Source organism: Drosophila obscura, unplaced genomic scaffold, assembly GCF_018151105.1.
Source record: "Drosophila obscura isolate BZ-5 IFL unplaced genomic scaffold, ASM1815110v1 contig_29, whole genome shotgun sequence".
Lineage (NCBI taxonomy): Eukaryota > Metazoa > Arthropoda > Insecta > Diptera > Drosophilidae > Drosophila > Drosophila obscura.
The window spans coordinates 563210-579774 of NW_024542816.1; the positions used below are offsets into that span (position 1 = coordinate 563210).

Consider the following 16565-nt stretch of genomic DNA (forward strand, 5'->3'; position numbering starts at 1 on the left):
CCTTGGGAAATGATATTATGGACTTGGATACTGTTTGTAATTTCAGGCTCCAATTAATGCCGAAACTAGCCAGTCTCTTTTGTAAAGACATAAACGAAATTTTTTAGCGGGTACCAATAATAGGTATCAGAACCGGGATAAATGTATATATAAATATATATATATAGATATAAAACAAAACATATGCATTAATGGTAAAAAAACATGTCAATCTAGTATAAAATCATAAATAAAGTTTCAATGGAGCTTGGAACAACAAAATTAGTATCAATTAAAAGAAATAAGGTATAAAAAAGTACATACGCATAAAAGAAACTTGGTTGACCAGCAAAACTGACGTCACATTTAGTCAACATTTACGTTTTATGCTTTGGCCGCTTTTGTTTGAACCTTAATATGTAAACAATTTAATAAAAAATAGTTCTGAAAACTAGCCAATCCTAAACAAAATTCATTGAGGAATTGGATAAAATTATTTTTTTAGGGCTGAGAGGGCCATCTATCAGAAATATTAAACTGAATATCAAAATTGACGAATTTCACATCACAAAATATCATGGTATAGCAGCCCGCAGCAACTACGAATTGCAGGAGATCTCCACAAAACGACGACACATTCGTTTTATGTTGTTTTTGTTTGAACCTTAATATGTAAATAATCCAATAAAAAGGACTTCTAAAAACTAGCCAATCCTAAACAAAATTCATTGAGAAATTGGATAAAATTATTTTTTTAGGGCTGAAAGTCCCAGCTAGCTAGTAATATTAAACGGAATATCAAAATCGAGAAATATCAACGTTGAATGTTTTGAAAAAACAATCGATACTATCGTGATAGCTCTAATAATTATTAAAAAACCATTGAAACCTTTTAAGAACTTGTCCATTGTAAAAATTAGATGCCACCTGTCGATGATTTGTTTACAAATGTGTCTTCGTATCTTATAGCAGAGAATCCAAACATATTAAAAGCGCAACGACTGTAGCTCGATACTATCATGATAGTCTCAATACCATCGATAGTAGAGGCTAGCAGCAAAATATCGATACTAACGATGTTACATCGATGTTTTTTCCAGCTCTAATTGTTAAGCGGCACCGCAAATGAAAATAACTAATTCCGGCGGCTCGGCTTGTTTTTTTTTTTGCCAAAGTGTCTGAGGAAGAGTGTGAATGCGTGTGCCTATCTAACTGTCGGGTTCGTTGACGTTTTTGAAGAGGCGTGACTGCCCACAAATTTAACAAACAAAATTTTCTTCTAAATGACCAACCAATCCAGATTGGATAGTGTATATTAATATTTATATATAATGTATTTATGTATAAAGATAACGTTTACTTTTGGACAAACACTACATTTAATACATCAAACGCAGAGCGAACAACAACAACAGCAGCAGCGCAGTCGAGTGCAAACGGAGAAAAGAATTCACCATTGAAGCCGCAAAAAAGGAAAATAAGTGAGAAACGACTGGGAGCATGGATATAATCAATAAGTTTAGCAGTGCATTCTGGAGTACGGACGTTTGGCTGCCGCCAAATGTAACATGGGCCGATATAGCGCCCGGCTCGCGGCCCGATGTGGTGCATGCCAATTATAAGGATCTTATCTGGCCCATTCCATTGGCGGCGGTTGTCATGCTGGTGCGCTATACACTGGAACGGTAAGTGTATATACATGTATTCCATTCCCATTGCCATTGCCATTCATTTCCCACTTTTTGACCACTGTGCCCGCTGCCTTCCATATTACTGTAAATTCCCATTGAGAGCCACTTTGCGGTCACTAAAGAAATCCAGAACCGCATTATTGCATTTGCCTTTTTGCTTGCACCATACATTAAGCAATGCGCATTTGAAAACTCAAAGTCCTCTGCAAAAATTCTCGTTTGCGCAGATCGTGCGCAGTCCGCTTTTTGGGCCAAACTACCCTTAAGTGGAAACGCCCAACATTTGACGACTACATTATGTATGTATGTTTTCGTATATGTCTCTTACGCCTTGAATATGTGTTAGTAAGGCATGCTTGAGAACGTTTCCTACTCTTAAAGTTGTTAGTAGCCGCACAACTACAAACTATTAGTACAACCATTACATAGTTAACCCGTGTGATTGCTATCCTTTAAAACTTCGCAGACGGTTTCGCAAGTGAATAGTGGCACCTTCTGAAAAGAGGCTCGCGAAAATATTGCAATCTTCAAAGCAAGTGCTTTTCTACAGCAACAGCTGACTTTAACAGCTTTTGACTTCCCACAGATATGTTATATACATTTGGAATTAGACTTTATAGTTTGAAGTTTTCTTAATATGTTACCAAAAAAAACAATCAATTTTAGTACTTGAGAAAATCGACTAAATGCCCGATGGGAGTGGTGTCCCGTGTGTGCACAATGGGATGAATGGGAAATATGAATTCTCTATGATGTGTACACATACATATAGATATCATAAATTAAAATTTTAAAATATGCTAAAAAATAAGGACAACGGCAATTATAAAATCTGAAATCGGACTTTAATTATATATGTACCACGATACCGTGTCAAATCAAAGTTCAAGCATTAAATTTATTAGTTTTGCCTTCTCAGATTGAGGCCAACTGTTCCGGGTTGATAAGTGGGGGCCTAAAGATTTATGAGCCATGTAAAATTATGTCTGTAGTTTGTGGAGGGATTGAACCCTCTTAAGCAATTCCATTTGTAGAAGGAATTAAAAAATTAAAAATGGTTAAAAAATCAATTGAGCAATACGTCTTTATTTCTGGTCTCCTATTATAAGGCAGTTTTTTTTAAATTAAGATCAGATTAAATATTTAAATTCTACAATAAATTGGAAAACTGTCAACAGAGAAGAGTATATAACTATTTTAGATTTCTTGGTCCTCCTTCTGCTCTGAATTACAAAACAAAAAATAACATACATAAATTTGACACTGCACACTCTGAACTGGTCCCATGGTCCAGGGGCCAAGAGAGCTCACTTTTCCGGCCAATTAACCCGTGTGCCTAGCTTTGGCTTTGGCTTTGGCTCTGGCTCTGGCTCTTACTCTGACTTTTGGATGCTACGACGGATAAACGCGGCAACAATTAGTCTACGAGGCTATTTGTGTGTGTGTATGTGTGTGTGTGCGTGTATGTGCTATCGTGTATCTGTGTGTACTGCAGTTGCAGGTTGCGTGCTGCAGTTGCATTTTGAATTTGCATGTAGAACAGTTGTAATATTCATGAATTTTGTTGTTTTTTAAACAGCACGCGCGCCCATTTGCCAGCAAGAAAATGATGCCAAACAGACAACAGTTTTCCCTTAAATTTTTGTTTGTTCTCCACATGGCAGCAGCGGCCTTTTGCATGACTCTAGTCTCTGCCGAAACATAAAAGTAACGAAACGAACACAAAATCTGTTTCATGGCAGACCACTTCTTGTCGTTGCTTTTTTGTTGTTGTTGTTGTTTCCTTTTCGGTTCTTCTCTGTTCGATCTCTTCTCAAAAACTAGAATTGGAGAATATTGGCCTTCAAGGTCGTATCGGATTTGGAATTTTATTTTAGTGGCATTTTATTTTTTTTTTGGCATTTTGTTATTGAATGGCAAATGTCGAGCGTCGATACGGGAGATTCGATATGGCTGCAGTCGGACCGGCCTTCTAATCAACGAAACGGAACGGACAACCACCTTGAACACCTTGGCGCACCAGCACCAGCACCGGCACCGGTAACGTCGCACCACACCATCGTAGCACAGCACTCGCGCATTCGCCACCTGATAAGATTTGCGGCCAAAGATTTACGTATAAAACAAAAACAATAGCAAAAAATGTTGATAATGCCCTGGTAGATTGTAGATTGGTTTACGAAGAACTAGCGAATGACTGTGCCCGGACGCCGCCTCCCCCGGTGGATGTAGATGTGTGGTGTTTCATCATCGTTTCTTTCTGTTTTTTTTTTTTAGTTTTGTTGTGTTTGTGTTTGCTGAGCGAGTGAGTCATTTCCGAGTCTAGGAGCTCAGAAGTTTTTCCCAAATATGTATGTATGGTGGTGGGAGGGGGTCCTCCCTTAATGGAACTCACACTTTGGAATGTGTGTTTTAAGTTTAAACATTGTTTTATGTATTTTAGTATTTTGTAAGGAGAAAGAAAGCATTACAACATGTCCACAGTTGTTGCTATGAGATACATAAGTACATACGTACGTATGTATGTAATTCCATCTATTGGGGTGGAAGCCTCTCCCTTGGATCCACTCCCCAATTCCAAAAGTACACTGTACAGTGGCGGGTATTCCACTCCCATTTTTTCTTCCTTACTTGAAAAGAAAAATCCATAATATTTCACACTGAAAAATCTACACTAAATGCTTGGCGCAACTTTCTGTCTTAATCTGTTTTTATTTATTCAATGGGTTGTACTTTTTTTCTGTTTTGAAACATTTCAAACATTTGTCCGCTTGCCTTATGGGAAAATTGCTCACCAAAATCGACGTCTTGCGGGGAACAAGTGGAGCAAGTGGTCTGCTGTTTTGTTGATTGACACAATAATAAATAATAGTCGAATAATGGCATTAAACGTCTGAGCACACATTAACCGCTTAAAGTTTTCTTCTCGGATTTCAAAAGATAAGCAAAGAGAAATAACTTTTTAAGTGACTGCCAACAAAAATAGATAGGAATTTCATAAAAAAACGTAACGTAACAATGTACTCAAATTTCTCAATTATTTCTTCTTGAAGAAATAGTAGTACAGAAACATGTACATACTTGTCAATCGATTCGCCCGCTCGAGTCGTAGGGCAATGCCCCTGGCCTTACAGACTGCCCCATTATTTGTATTTGTGTTTTATTTTTTTCTTATACTTATAGCAGAGTATCTTATAGACTGTTTGTATTCATATTTGAATATTCCGATTTACATTCCATTTAAAATGCAGCAAATCAATGTAGTTAGCAAAACAGTTGAATAAGTGACAGCATGTGTCCGTTCGCTTATGCGATTTTCGTACAGTGTGGAACATTTGGCCCCTGTTACTACTCTCCCGCTGTGTTATATTTAAGCTCTTTTTTGTTTTTGTTTTTGTTTTTTTTGATACGTAATCACTCGAGAGGCGACCCTCGGGGCTATGTGCTCTGTGCTATGTGCTCTTATAGTGCGATAAAATTTCAGGTTAATTATTTTAATGGCTCGCATGCACACACAACGAATTGCACACGTCAGACCACCGATCCCTCCCTCTCTCTCTCTCGCTGTCCCTCTGTCTCTCAACAAAAAATAAACACTAATCTCTGGCAAAATGTGAGAAATAGTATCAAACCAAGTGTACATGGCCGTGTGTCGTGTGTGTGGCTGTGGCAAGGTCTTTTTTGATAGGTTTTTATGCTGGAATAATGATTTCTCTTTATCATTTGGAAACTCTAGAATCTAGAGTCTAGATTATGGCTTTCCAAAAACAAAAGGAGAACTCCAGCCCAGGTGTTAAGCAGCCAAATCTTAAATCCCCATAGCCCAATGCCCATTGCCCATTGCTCATAACCCGTTTCCATGAGGTTTTTCCATACCCATCTTCAAAGGCACACGGGCACACAAAAGTCGGTCAGTTTTGTATGGGCTTATCGCCGATTGCCCAACGGAATGGAATGGAATACATACTCACATACTCGGTCGCATGCGAGTGCGAACTGGAGCTGGGAATAGGGAAAAGCACGTGCTTTACGCACCTGAAATACCTGACGACTGGCGGCGGCTGTCGGAGAGAAAACAGAACACCATTAGGAAAACAGAAACAGCTTGTCAGTGTGGTTGGGGAGGGGGAGGGAGGGTACGAGGAGGCGCCCCCATTTCACGTGCAATTTGTTAAAGGCCCCCCAATTATCACCTCTGTTGTTGTTGTTGTTGTTGTTGCTATTGCTGTCGGTGCGAGTTTATCGAAAGCGCAGAAGCACCCAGAATCGATAACGATGGAACGAATAAAAGTGTTTCCACTGCTCCACACAGCCAAAAGCATTCCACTGGGTGGGGGGGGATCAATCAATTCACTTGGACAGCAAGTATTTCTTATTAGGGTATAGAGTAAACGCCAAAAGACGAGTAATATAAATTAAAGTTAGGCGATAAGGGGGGCGCTCTTAGTGCCTGACTCATGGCAACTTATGCTAAATTCCAAATGTACGGAATACACGGTGGGGGGTGACTCATTCAAACATTCATCATCCAACATGCCATTCCCCGTAGTCTACCAATTTGCCAATCTCCCAAGATATCTATACAAGTATATATATATAGAACCCCACTAATCGGGGATTACGTGTTGGTAGTATTATCGGTTGACAAGCGAGTAAATAATTCGCCTAAAAAAAAACACAACATACGACACAATGCGACATGTGTGCATGCCCCACAATCGATTCTGTAATTCTGCAGATTCATTATTCATTATATATGTATATAAGTATACGTACATATGTATATATGTATAAGTTTAGTTGTTGGCTCCACTGATAACAGAATACAAATTTCAATGGTCGCCAATCGCACTGTTTTTTGCACTGTCAATGCACTGTACTCGCCGCACAAAAATGCAAACAAATTTCTGAAGGGAGCAGCACAAATTAAATTACAATCGAAAATTGTCAAATAAAATAACGACTGAGCCACCGATCATTTATTTCGAAAACACAATCATTAACCGCACGCCAGAGCTGCTCACTTATACTTATACTTAATGGCAACCGCTTAAAAGCCCAAAAGGAGGTTGTTTTTTTATTTAGCTGAGTGGATAGAGATTTATTCAAATTGGAGGTTTGTTATGGCATACCCCATACCTTGGATTGTGCCTAAAGTTATGGGTTTTAATGGGGATCTGTGTGGGATGCCCCTATATAGTTTCTTTGTAAAAATCAAAGCCAAGAAGGGTAGCAAGTAATAGGTTGTAATTTTTATTTCACTTGGCATTCCGGAATTGTGGCTTTAGCCAGCGCTGGATGTTGTCCTTCCGCTTGGCCCTCATCTGATCCGAATCTGCGCTGGTGGTGGCACCAGCTCCTTCGTCTCGCTGCGTCGGATCGTTGGCCATGACAATGAAGAGTTCCTGATCGGTGTGCGGCCGCAGCTGTTCGCGCAGATAGTCCACAAACTCCGGCTCGTTGCCCGAGGCACGTGGGCTGCCGGAGCTTAGAGTCGAGATTGTAGTAGCGGCCGTTGATGCAGCGCAGGGCCAGCCAGTGGCGCATTCTGAAGGGCGGTGGCAAGAGTTGGGTCAACGGCAGACGCAGCGGCACGTTCAAAATGAAGCCCATAATCTGGGCCAGATCGAGACATCTGGGATCGCGCCGCCTGTCGAACCACACGGCCTCACAGTGGTGCTGCTGCAGGGCATACATGATGACATTCACATCGTAGTTGCCCCAACCGAACCACGATCGATGGGGGTTCAGCCAGGCGCGTGGCGTCAGACTCATGCAGTATTCGTCCAGCTCCGATTTGGTGTAGGGATCCCTGCCCTGAAACAGATTGTTTAGGGCATGCAAAGCGCACAGTTGCCGGCTCTGGCGCTCATGATAAATTCCACACGAACCGGACATTTTCTATTTATACAAATTTGACTTGGAATTGAACTTAAATTTTGATTTGGAATATGTGGCGGCGGCATCTGGCAGCAGGGCTCATCTGACATTTGACGCACAACCGATTCCAGTGAGTGCTTTCCATAGCTGCCTTTTGGAAGGGAGAGCCCCCTCCCCCCACCCCCATTGCCCTTTGCATTGTCTCCGGTCTGTGTGTTGTTGTCCGTTGCTTAACTTTTAATAATTCAATTGATTTCCAATCGAGTAAACACGCACATGGCAGCCATACACCCAGAGGGGGCGACGGCGCCGGCGACGGCGACGGCAACAGGCATACCCCCATATTCTAGCCAATTACAAAGCTATTTCCCATAACTAGTGGACACACACATTAACAATTCATGGCTCGTCACCGAATTAGGGAGGCGCTCCACAATCAAGAAGAATTAATCGATATCGCGAGTGACACCAGATGCGGGGTCCCACTCGGCAGACACTCCACCTCCAACCCGAAATCCTTGTGATTGAATTAATTGTAACAAACTCTCGCTCTCTCTCACAAAACACACAACAGAGGTCATGGCATGACCCTCTCGCTAGCTTGCACCGTCACTTCTCTGACAGCTTGGGGCGCACATCTTTTATTTATCAATCAAAGTATCAGAACAACATTTAAAATTGATTTTATCAGGCAGTTTGGTATGCCAGAGACTCGACTCCATGCTGAGTTTCGTTTAACGTTAGGATTTCCATCAATTCCATCTCTCAATTCCAATATTATTGTGAATTTTCGCAGGTTTCCTTTGGATTTAATGAATTAATGACTATTTATTTTTGTAGATCGATATCATTATTTTTAAAGCATATTTAGGGGGCTATATTATTGCCTTTTGCTATAGTTTATGCCCATTAGTATGCACTGATCATTCTTTTAGGATTCACAGGCTTTTTGAGGGGGTGTATTTTGTTATTGGATTCACGGGGGGTTCCCTTCTTGCTTGTGTGTCTGCAACAGGAATATGTTTCACTTTTTAAGTGTGTTCTGTGGCCAGATATCGGATTCCCCTTTGTAGATGTTTATACTCTGGAATTTGTGTCACAGAGAGAGCATTCGCAAGTCGACTTTTGAATGGAGTGGAATGAATGGAGGGACAAGCGGCTCTCTCAGCGTGGACAGTGTGGAGGTTTGTGTGCGTTTCAGCATCGCATAAATTCAAGTTAATTGTTATAATTTATATGGCTCTGGCCCTAGCGATTGTCTGGCACACTCGTAAAAACAAAGACACTCAACAGGGGAATGAAAGAATGAGAATAGCAATAGCGAAAATAAAACGTAACTTTGGTTTGCTTCTCCTTCTCCTTCTCCTGCTCATCCTCATCCTCATGCTCGCTCTGCCGACTGTGGCTTGTGCTTTGCATACCAATCGAAATCGAATCGAAAACTACTGTTTAAAATGCCAATCGCAATCGCAATCGCCATCGCCAGAGAGGGCGTGGGGGACCTAGAGATGTGCCAAAAGAGCCCGATCCGAAGCCAGAGTCGGGACGGTTCGTTTCGTTTTCATTAGCAAATTAACTTCCGAAAAAAACAGAAATAAGTATTTCTAGATGGGAGATAGATGGAAGGGTGCCCCTGGGGGCGCTGTCGTCTAAATTATTTATGCATGTCGTACATCCCCATCCCCATCCCCATCCCAACCCATTTCACATTCCCTGCTGCCCACTGTTGCGCTTTTTTCCAATGCCTTACACGTGCCAGACGACAGGTGAAGACGACGAACCGGCCATACGTATTTTTATTCTTTCCAGAATTCCAATGAATCGGAAAACAACAAAAATGTCAAAAATAGTTCCGCATTGGTGCGGAGGGGGTGCCTGCCGACTGCCAAGGAAATAATTATGGAGGCTTAGCCTCTAGCTGAATTCTGGCCAAATCTGCTGTCAATAAAGTCCGCAGCCTCCAGGGATAAGTAAATACTATCCTTGGCTCGAGAAATTCCACATATTGTTCACTTCGCATCACATTTAGTTTCTTTCCACACCTTTCCACATATTGCCGAAATATCTCCAAGCATTTCTCATGATAAATAACCCTCATTGAATATTTCCATTGCAGCTTTTGGATATCTCCGGTGGGCAAGTCCCTGGGCATACGAAGTTCTAGACCTAAGAAAGCAGCAAATGTTCCTATACTAGAGAATGCCTACGCAAAATCCACACGATTGGATAACAAATGGGTAAGCTCACCATATTGATCGCTATTAACTGCTTAACTGCATAGAAGCAACTATAATTCCATTTGTTTTGGTCTCCATTCAAGCTGGGTCCATTGTCCAAGCAGACGGACATGAGCGAGCGACAGATCGAGCGATGGTGGAGACTGCGTCGCGCGCAGGATAAGCCATCGACATTGGTCAAGTTCTGTGAGAATACCTGGCGGTGCATCTACTATTTGTACTCGTTCATATTCGGGGTGATTGTGCTGTGGGACAAGCCCTGGTTCTGGAATGTGAAGAGCTGTTGGTACGGCTATCCCCATCAGGTGGGTGCTGCAATTGCATTACATTTATCCAAGAATATATTATCAATCCTCCTGACCCATTCCAGTCGATAAGCAATGACATCTGGTGGTACTATATGATATCAATGTCCTTCTACTGGTCGCTCACTGGCACACAGTTCTTTGATGTGAAGCGCAAGGACTTTTGGCAGATGTTTATCCATCATATGGTCACGCTGCTGCTGATGTCCCTGTCCTGGGTGTGCAATCTGCATCGCGTTGGTTCCCTGGTGCTGGTCGTGCACGACTGTGCCGACATCTTTCTGGAGGCGGCAAAACTAACCAAATATGCCAACTATCAGAAGCTATGCGATGCCATCTTTGCCATTTTCACAGTGGTATGGATTGTGACGCGTCTGGGCTTCTTTCCGCGTATTATCTACAGGTAAGCACGAGAGAAGATATTCTGCAAGATCATCCCTCCCAACGGTTCCTGTTCTGCTCTTCTTTTTGTGGCAGCTCTTCTGTGGAGGCACCACAAATCCTGCCCATGTTCCCAGCCTACTATATCTTCAATTCGTTGCTGTTGATGCTGCTGGTCCTGCACGTCATCTGGACATATATGATTCTCAAGATAGTTGTCGACTCTCTGCAGAAGGGTCTGGTAAGTTGCGGCGAGCAAAGACAACGACAACGACAACGACCACGACCACGGAAAAGACTTTAATTATTTCATTCTTTGATTTCACAGATGTCCGGTGATATACGTTCCAGTGATAGTGAAGATCTCACGGATAGTTCGGAGAATGTGCGCTTGGCCAATGGGGGGTCATCGTCGTCTCGTTCCAAGAGCAAGTCGTCAACGATCAGTGGTGGAGTCAGCCAGCGGAAGTCGCATAGTGCCAGCAATCACACGGCGGACACGGAAGAGAAAACGATCAAGTAAATATAGCGTGGAGAGGAGAGGCAAGAGCTCCAGAACCCCAAGGAACAACCATCCCCAGCCCCATCCCCCTCCCCAACCACCCCAGTGAAGGAGGACGTACGAAGCAGCAGCAACAAATAAACCAGAAAATATAAATAAAAGAAAAACACAACACAACAACACAACAAACAACAACACAACACACATACACAACGCATACAAAAAAAAAAAACCAAACCAGTTCAGAACGTTTTTATGTTATTATTATTTTTATATATTACCTACAATTTTTTTTTAAGATCAAACAAAAAAAAAACGAAATACAAAACACGGAAACCAAAACAAATTTCAAAATAATTGCGAGAAAAAAAAAACAGAATGATCAAAAATAATAATGATGATGATGGGGTCCCCCAGTGATTTGATATTGATACGAAAATTGATGCCAACGAGAACAGTTTTAGAAATATTAATTAAGATTAAACTGAGAATCCACCAATTGAAGAGACGGAAGGTGCCTGTTTCTGTTCCTATTTTGAAATAGTCTTCTTACTTTTAATCGTCTTCCGTTTTCTGTAATTTCAAGCAAGACTTTTGTGTGCATTAAGAAAAAATCTAGTTATTTATAGGAAATGTACATATGTACATACATATATATTGCAGTTTTCCATTCCATACTTCCGAACATTTTATGCTCTGTTTTGTTCAGTTCTTGGACATCAATTTTCGATATCAACAAATCAAATCAGCAAACTATTTTGGACCGATTATTATTATTGTTCAAATTTCCTAATCAATGCTTGTTTTGCTTAACACAGAAAAAAAAAACACAATCAAAATAAATAACAACAAGAAAGTGGAGTTTAAAAATAGAAAACATAATAATATATACAATTAAATTAAATCGAAGTTAGGATTATTTTAAAAATAAAAAACTAAATAAACTGAAAGATATGGAGAGAGGTAGCACCAACAACCAAACAACCAACAGCAACACACCCCACAGTCGCGGGCATAAACCAAAACTCGTTTGGTGAAAGCAGAAAAGATATAAAACGAAAAACTATTGTAAATACCGTACTTGTACGTTTCCAATATACATATGTATTAAATAAAACTTATGCAAAAATAAATTACAAGAATCCGTCACGTGTCACGTACCGTGTTTTTCCCACAACAAACGAAAGAGATGGCTACATGTACACAAGCAAGTCGACTGTGAGTGTAACGGTGCTGCTGCTGCATAGCTCCACAATACCAGAGTGTGTTGCCATCTCACTCTGACTCGTGGACTCACGCGTTCCTTCTCGTTTTTGAACTCCTTTTGGTGTACGATCCCATAGTAACATTTAGGAAATGATCGAAGAATCTCTGATCTAATTTAACATATTATGGGAATTGTTCATGATTAGAGCCTGGAAAATGCTCAAAGCCCATTCCCAATAAAAGCCATGTGTTCTTTCCATTTTCAAATCCTAGTCAATGAACGTTTGGGTCCACGTTTCTGTTCCGTGTGTGTGTGTGTAAAAGCCTAGAAAATTTATTTCGTCTGGTTCATCAAGTATTTTATAACTACAGGGGCTAGGGGCTACACAGGGCTTAGGGGATTAGTACTGATAGCCATCGGGTTGGTAGGGCCGGGCGAAGGGGCCTGGAGCAAACGCACCGGGTGGAGGGCGCCAATTCGTTGGCGGTGGTCGCGGTGGTGGCGCTGGCATGCCCGGCGGTGCCCACGAGTTTGCTTGCATCATGCGCGGTGGCGGCGGAATGCCCATTGCCGGAGGTAGTGGTGGTTGTCCGCCCGCCATTGGTGGCAATGGTGGTGGCGGTATTGTGGCTGGGAACGGTGTGGGCTGCGGCACTGGTGGCGGCGGTGCTATCATGCCCATATTGTTCTGCGAGACGGGCACCACGGGCGGTGGGGGCGCCATCATCGGTGGCGGCATCATTTGGCCCGGCATCATCTGGCCGGTCATCATGTTCTGCACGGGCGCATCGGCGAACAGCTGATGCGGACGATCGGCATGGGCAGAGGGATTCTGGGCGGCAAGCAGACGCTCGGCTGCCGAGCCATGACGCTCGCCCTTGTGGTCCTTCTTGAATGCATACGATACGGAAATGGGACGATTGCAGAGATATTGTCCGTTCATGGCGTCCATGGCGGCGTCACTGGCCTCGAAGCTGGCAAAGTTGATGAACGCGAAACTCTTGGACTTCCCCGTCTCCGGGTCGCGCATGATCTTGGGAGTTTGCAGGATCACGCCAAAGGCGGAGAATGTGTCGTAGAGCAGCTTCTCGTCCACTTCCACATCGAGATTGCCAATGAAGATGTTGGCGCCGACATCCAGGTTCTTCTGATGCGCCGACGCCTTGTTCACTCTGATCGGCTTGCCATATAGCTTGATCATGTTCATAATCTTTATTGCATAGTCTGCATCCTCTTCGCTGAGGAACTCCACGAATCCATAGCCCTGATGCATTTGTGTAACGCGATCTTTGGGCATGTGTACGTTTACTGAAAGGAAGAGGAACAGCGCTGCAGGATGAGCCGCTCAAGCACACCGATTCTCAATGCTTACCAACTGGTCCGGCCTGGACAAACAGCTCCCAAAGCAGGGACTCGGACACCTTGTCGTCCAGACCACCGGCGTAAATTGTGGCATCTGCGGATATGAGTGAAAATCTGTGTGAGAAGCAGCTTCGCTAGCCGGAAACTATCTACGCACCTTGATTACGTTCCGCAATGGGGCCTGCTGCCATTTTTGTACTGTTTTACCTACAATAAACACACTATTTAAATGCAGATTTTATTTGGCAATTTCAAGCTAGGGATGCAAAACAGTGTGACCGCGGATACCGAAATATACCGTCTCATTTTCATAATATACCGGAAATATACCTTGACGTGGACGACAGATACTACTATCGATTGCCTGCTGTACAGCGACGCTGCGAGTGCTGTACAGTTCGTCAAAGTGCAGTCGATAGCAGCTTCTTACATCTCTATGTAGTTCCATGTAGAATGTAATTTCCACCGTGTAGCAATTCAAATTTTTCTTGTAGAATTATCAGATATAAATATTTCCTCAGTGCTGAGGGTCCTACCTAGTTATGCAGAATACATTTTGTTTGAATTATACCAAATATCGCTAGCAAATTCTATACAAGCATCGATTTGTAACAGGGTGACCGTTTACGGTATATAACACCTTTCGGGATATTTTTACGTCGAAATTAAGATCAAGGTATATTTCTGGTATATTATGAAAATGAGAAGATATATTTAGGTATATTTCTGTGGGTTTGGCTGGTATCACTAATTTAAAGGTTCTGTTAAAAAAAATCCCGGAGGCGGCAGGTCCAGATTGAAAATTTCAAAAAGAAAAAAGAGGCGAAAGTAGAAATGACAACTGAAAAAGTAAAAAAGCTGAAGGAATTCAACATGTTTGAGATCCCGGCGCCTCCCCGGACTTCACAAAGGGGCCTAACAATGCCAAAAACAGAGCCGGCGGCTGCTGTTAAGGCAGAAGCAAAAAAAAAAGAGGCTGACGATTCTGATACTTCATTCCTGAATGTATTATACCACGAACTGTGCGTGGACGATAAAATAACGAAATGGGAGGCAGACGAACCTGGAAACACCGCTAACTTGGATGGTGTCCCAAGTGTTTTCAACCATCGAACTCATCTGAAGGAGATGGACTTTCTACCGCCATCAACAGTTTCCATCGCGAAAGAACTTCAAGCGATTCGCAAGGCGATTCAAGCGCCTAAGAAAGAGTTGGAAGATAAGCGAAAGAAGAAGAAGCAAGAACGCAAGAGGGGTAAATCTGAGGAGAGTGCAGCAGAAAAACGGATTCGCAATAGCAGTCCGACCGATGGTAATGAGAAGGAAAACTGGCGCACCTCATGGGACAATAAACTTACACGCAAACGCCCACTCGAGCCAAATCACACTGAAAACAACGCAGTCAATCGAGATCCCAGGCTAAGAGTTAAATCGAATGAACAGCTGGGCTTCGGCCCAACCAAAGTGAAGCCGACACTCGCAGTGGATACAGATTCGGACGAAGAGTGCGTCTATCTTCGTGACGACCAGAGGCGTTTCAATGTGGTGAAACATAAGTTGTTCCAGGTAGATGAATTGCCAGTCCCACAGCCGGCAACAGAAAAGCTGACAGAGGCAGAGAAGCGACAGTTGGCCATGAGTCGGGCCGAGAAAGTGCTCAAACTGTTTGAGCAGAAAAGAACGGGCGCACAGGAGGATGAGTTCTTTATGGTAAACACCATACGCAAAGTGCCAGAAAGCGACTCCCGCATGCGTCAAAAAGCCGTCAAGAATGCCTCGTCGTTGTGCAGGAACCAAAACGTGGACTACGAGTTCAATTCAGTGCCGGGAACACAGATTGATTTGGTTAAATGGGGGCTGGAAACGGTGCCCAATAGCACAAGGGATCTGCTCCAGCTGATGCCCCTCGATGTGGATCATCTGAAACAAGCAGGGCTCAAGACACAGCCAAGCCAGCCCATACTCAAGCTGAAGCAGGAACAGCTTTTCAATGCGCCATCCGAACTGGAGGATTCCGACTCTCTACTCATAAACGCTGGCACCCAAACGGACGTCAAGCCTCACATGGAGAGCGTCGGCACTCAGGTTAAACTGACGGGCCAGCCGATAGGCCCCTTCTGGCACGATATACACTTTGACCCGACCGTTTTGACGAGGACCCAGTTGTATTATATATTTTCTCTGAAACAGCTCATGCGGACCCAGCCAAGTCATGCGGAGGCCGCAAGAATCTACAAAGTCCTTCAAACTGCTCTGGATATCCAACGCGAATACCATCCACGCAATTGACAAGATTGTAGATTGATTGTCAGTTCATTCAGATCGCAAAGCTTTAGAAACCAAAAATATGTATAACATACAAATTACTTGCTGTATGTATTTCAATATGCAGATTTACAGATCTCATTTATACTTTTAGATCATTTTAAAATGATTCGATAATTGCACATAAACACACAAAACAACAGAGAACAATGGCAAGCAATCGTCTTTTGCTGGGGTACGGAACGGCGCTCCACGGTGCTTTCACTGTCAGATCCGTGAGCCTCGTCTTTAATGTGTCCGCCTGTATACAATTTAAAAGCTATTAGGTTTTCCTTTCCCTTTCGAAGATCATCTCCTCCCACACTCACCTCAGAGGAATCTCTGGTCGAGGCAATCAACGGCGATACGGGCTCCGTACCTGAGCTGAGGTTCCTCGTTCGCTGGTAGAGGGGATCGAGCTGTCTGCTGATTCTCAGTGGGCGAGCCCATCGAGCGTCTTTCCCTCGCCAGCCCTGGCCGGTCTGGTGTCGTGTGTAGCTCGTGTCTGGAAATGATCTACTCTCCATGGCAGCAACACCTGCGAAGGTGTTGGCACTCATCTTGACCAGCTGGGTGGACTACAGAATCTGCTGCTTCTTCGAGTTCAACGACTCGACAACGTTATGGCTCTTTACAGGTCAGCACCCAAGCTAGGCTTCTTCTCGGCGACCTGACTGGCCTTCAACTCGGACAGACCGCTGTTCTCGGCCAGGGCCA

The 16565-nt window shown here is 43.1% G+C and overlaps 4 protein-coding genes across 4 annotated transcripts; 2 read left to right on the forward strand and 2 right to left on the reverse strand.

Annotated features, from left to right (window-relative positions):
* The first annotated feature begins 1350 nt into the window (after positions 1-1350).
* On the forward strand, positions 1351-11064 carry LOC111069348 (ceramide synthase 6). Its single transcript, XM_022359370.2, has 6 exons — positions 1351-1664; positions 9667-9787; positions 9871-10092; positions 10158-10495; positions 10570-10714; positions 10802-11064. Exons 1-6 carry the CDS (start codon positions 1480-1482, stop codon positions 10994-10996), a joined length of 1206 nt encoding a protein of 401 aa, XP_022215062.2. The 5' UTR covers positions 1351-1479; the 3' UTR covers positions 10997-11064.
* On the reverse strand, positions 6811-7661 carry LOC111069349 (josephin-like protein). The gene is given in 2 exon segments (XM_022359371.2): positions 6811-7135; positions 7137-7661. Coding segments are annotated over 2 exon segments (639 nt in total). The 5' UTR covers positions 7569-7661; the 3' UTR covers positions 6811-6928.
* Positions 11065-12410: 1346 nt separating the features above from the next.
* LOC111069344 (splicing factor 3B subunit 4) lies at positions 12411-13847 on the reverse strand. Its single transcript, XM_022359365.2, has 3 exons — positions 13702-13847; positions 13555-13638; positions 12411-13490 (listed from the first exon to the last, which is right to left on the reverse strand). The coding sequence occupies exons 1-3, from the start codon at positions 13733-13735 to the stop codon at positions 12583-12585; spliced, it is 1026 nt and encodes a 341-aa protein (XP_022215057.1). The 5' UTR covers positions 13736-13847; the 3' UTR covers positions 12411-12582.
* An 825-nt stretch (positions 13848-14672) lies between these two features.
* Positions 14673-15833, forward strand: LOC111069318 (protein panoramix-like). The gene has a single exon (XM_022359325.2). The coding sequence runs from the start codon at positions 14673-14675 to the stop codon at positions 15831-15833; it is 1161 nt and encodes a 386-aa protein (XP_022215017.2).
* The last annotated feature ends 732 nt before the right edge of the window (positions 15834-16565 follow it).

Excerpts from the sequence above, each read along its gene's own strand:
- LOC111069348 (XM_022359370.2), top strand. The coding sequence starts at position 1,480 with ATGGATATAATCAATAAGTTTAGCAGTGCATTCTGGAGTACGGACGTT. Across the intron at positions 1,665-9,666 it reads GTGCGCTATACACTGGAACG|CTTTTGGATATCTCCGGTGG; the intron begins GTAAGTGTATAT and ends TTTCCATTGCAG. Across the intron at positions 10,093-10,157 it reads GGTACGGCTATCCCCATCAG|TCGATAAGCAATGACATCTG; the intron begins GTGGGTGCTGCA and ends GACCCATTCCAG.
- LOC111069344 (XM_022359365.2), bottom strand. The coding sequence starts at position 13,735 with ATGGCAGCAGGCCCCATTGCGGAACGTAATCAAG. Across the intron at positions 13,639-13,701 it reads CATTGCGGAACGTAATCAAG|ATGCCACAATTTACGCCGGT; the intron begins GTGCGTAGATAG and ends TCATATCCGCAG. Across the intron at positions 13,491-13,554 it reads TGTCCAGGCCGGACCAGTTG|TAAACGTACACATGCCCAAA; the intron begins GTAAGCATTGAG and ends TCTTCCTTTCAG.
- LOC111069318 (XM_022359325.2), top strand. The coding sequence starts at position 14,673 with ATGGACTTTCTACCGCCATCAACAGTTTCCATCGCGAAAGAACTTCAA.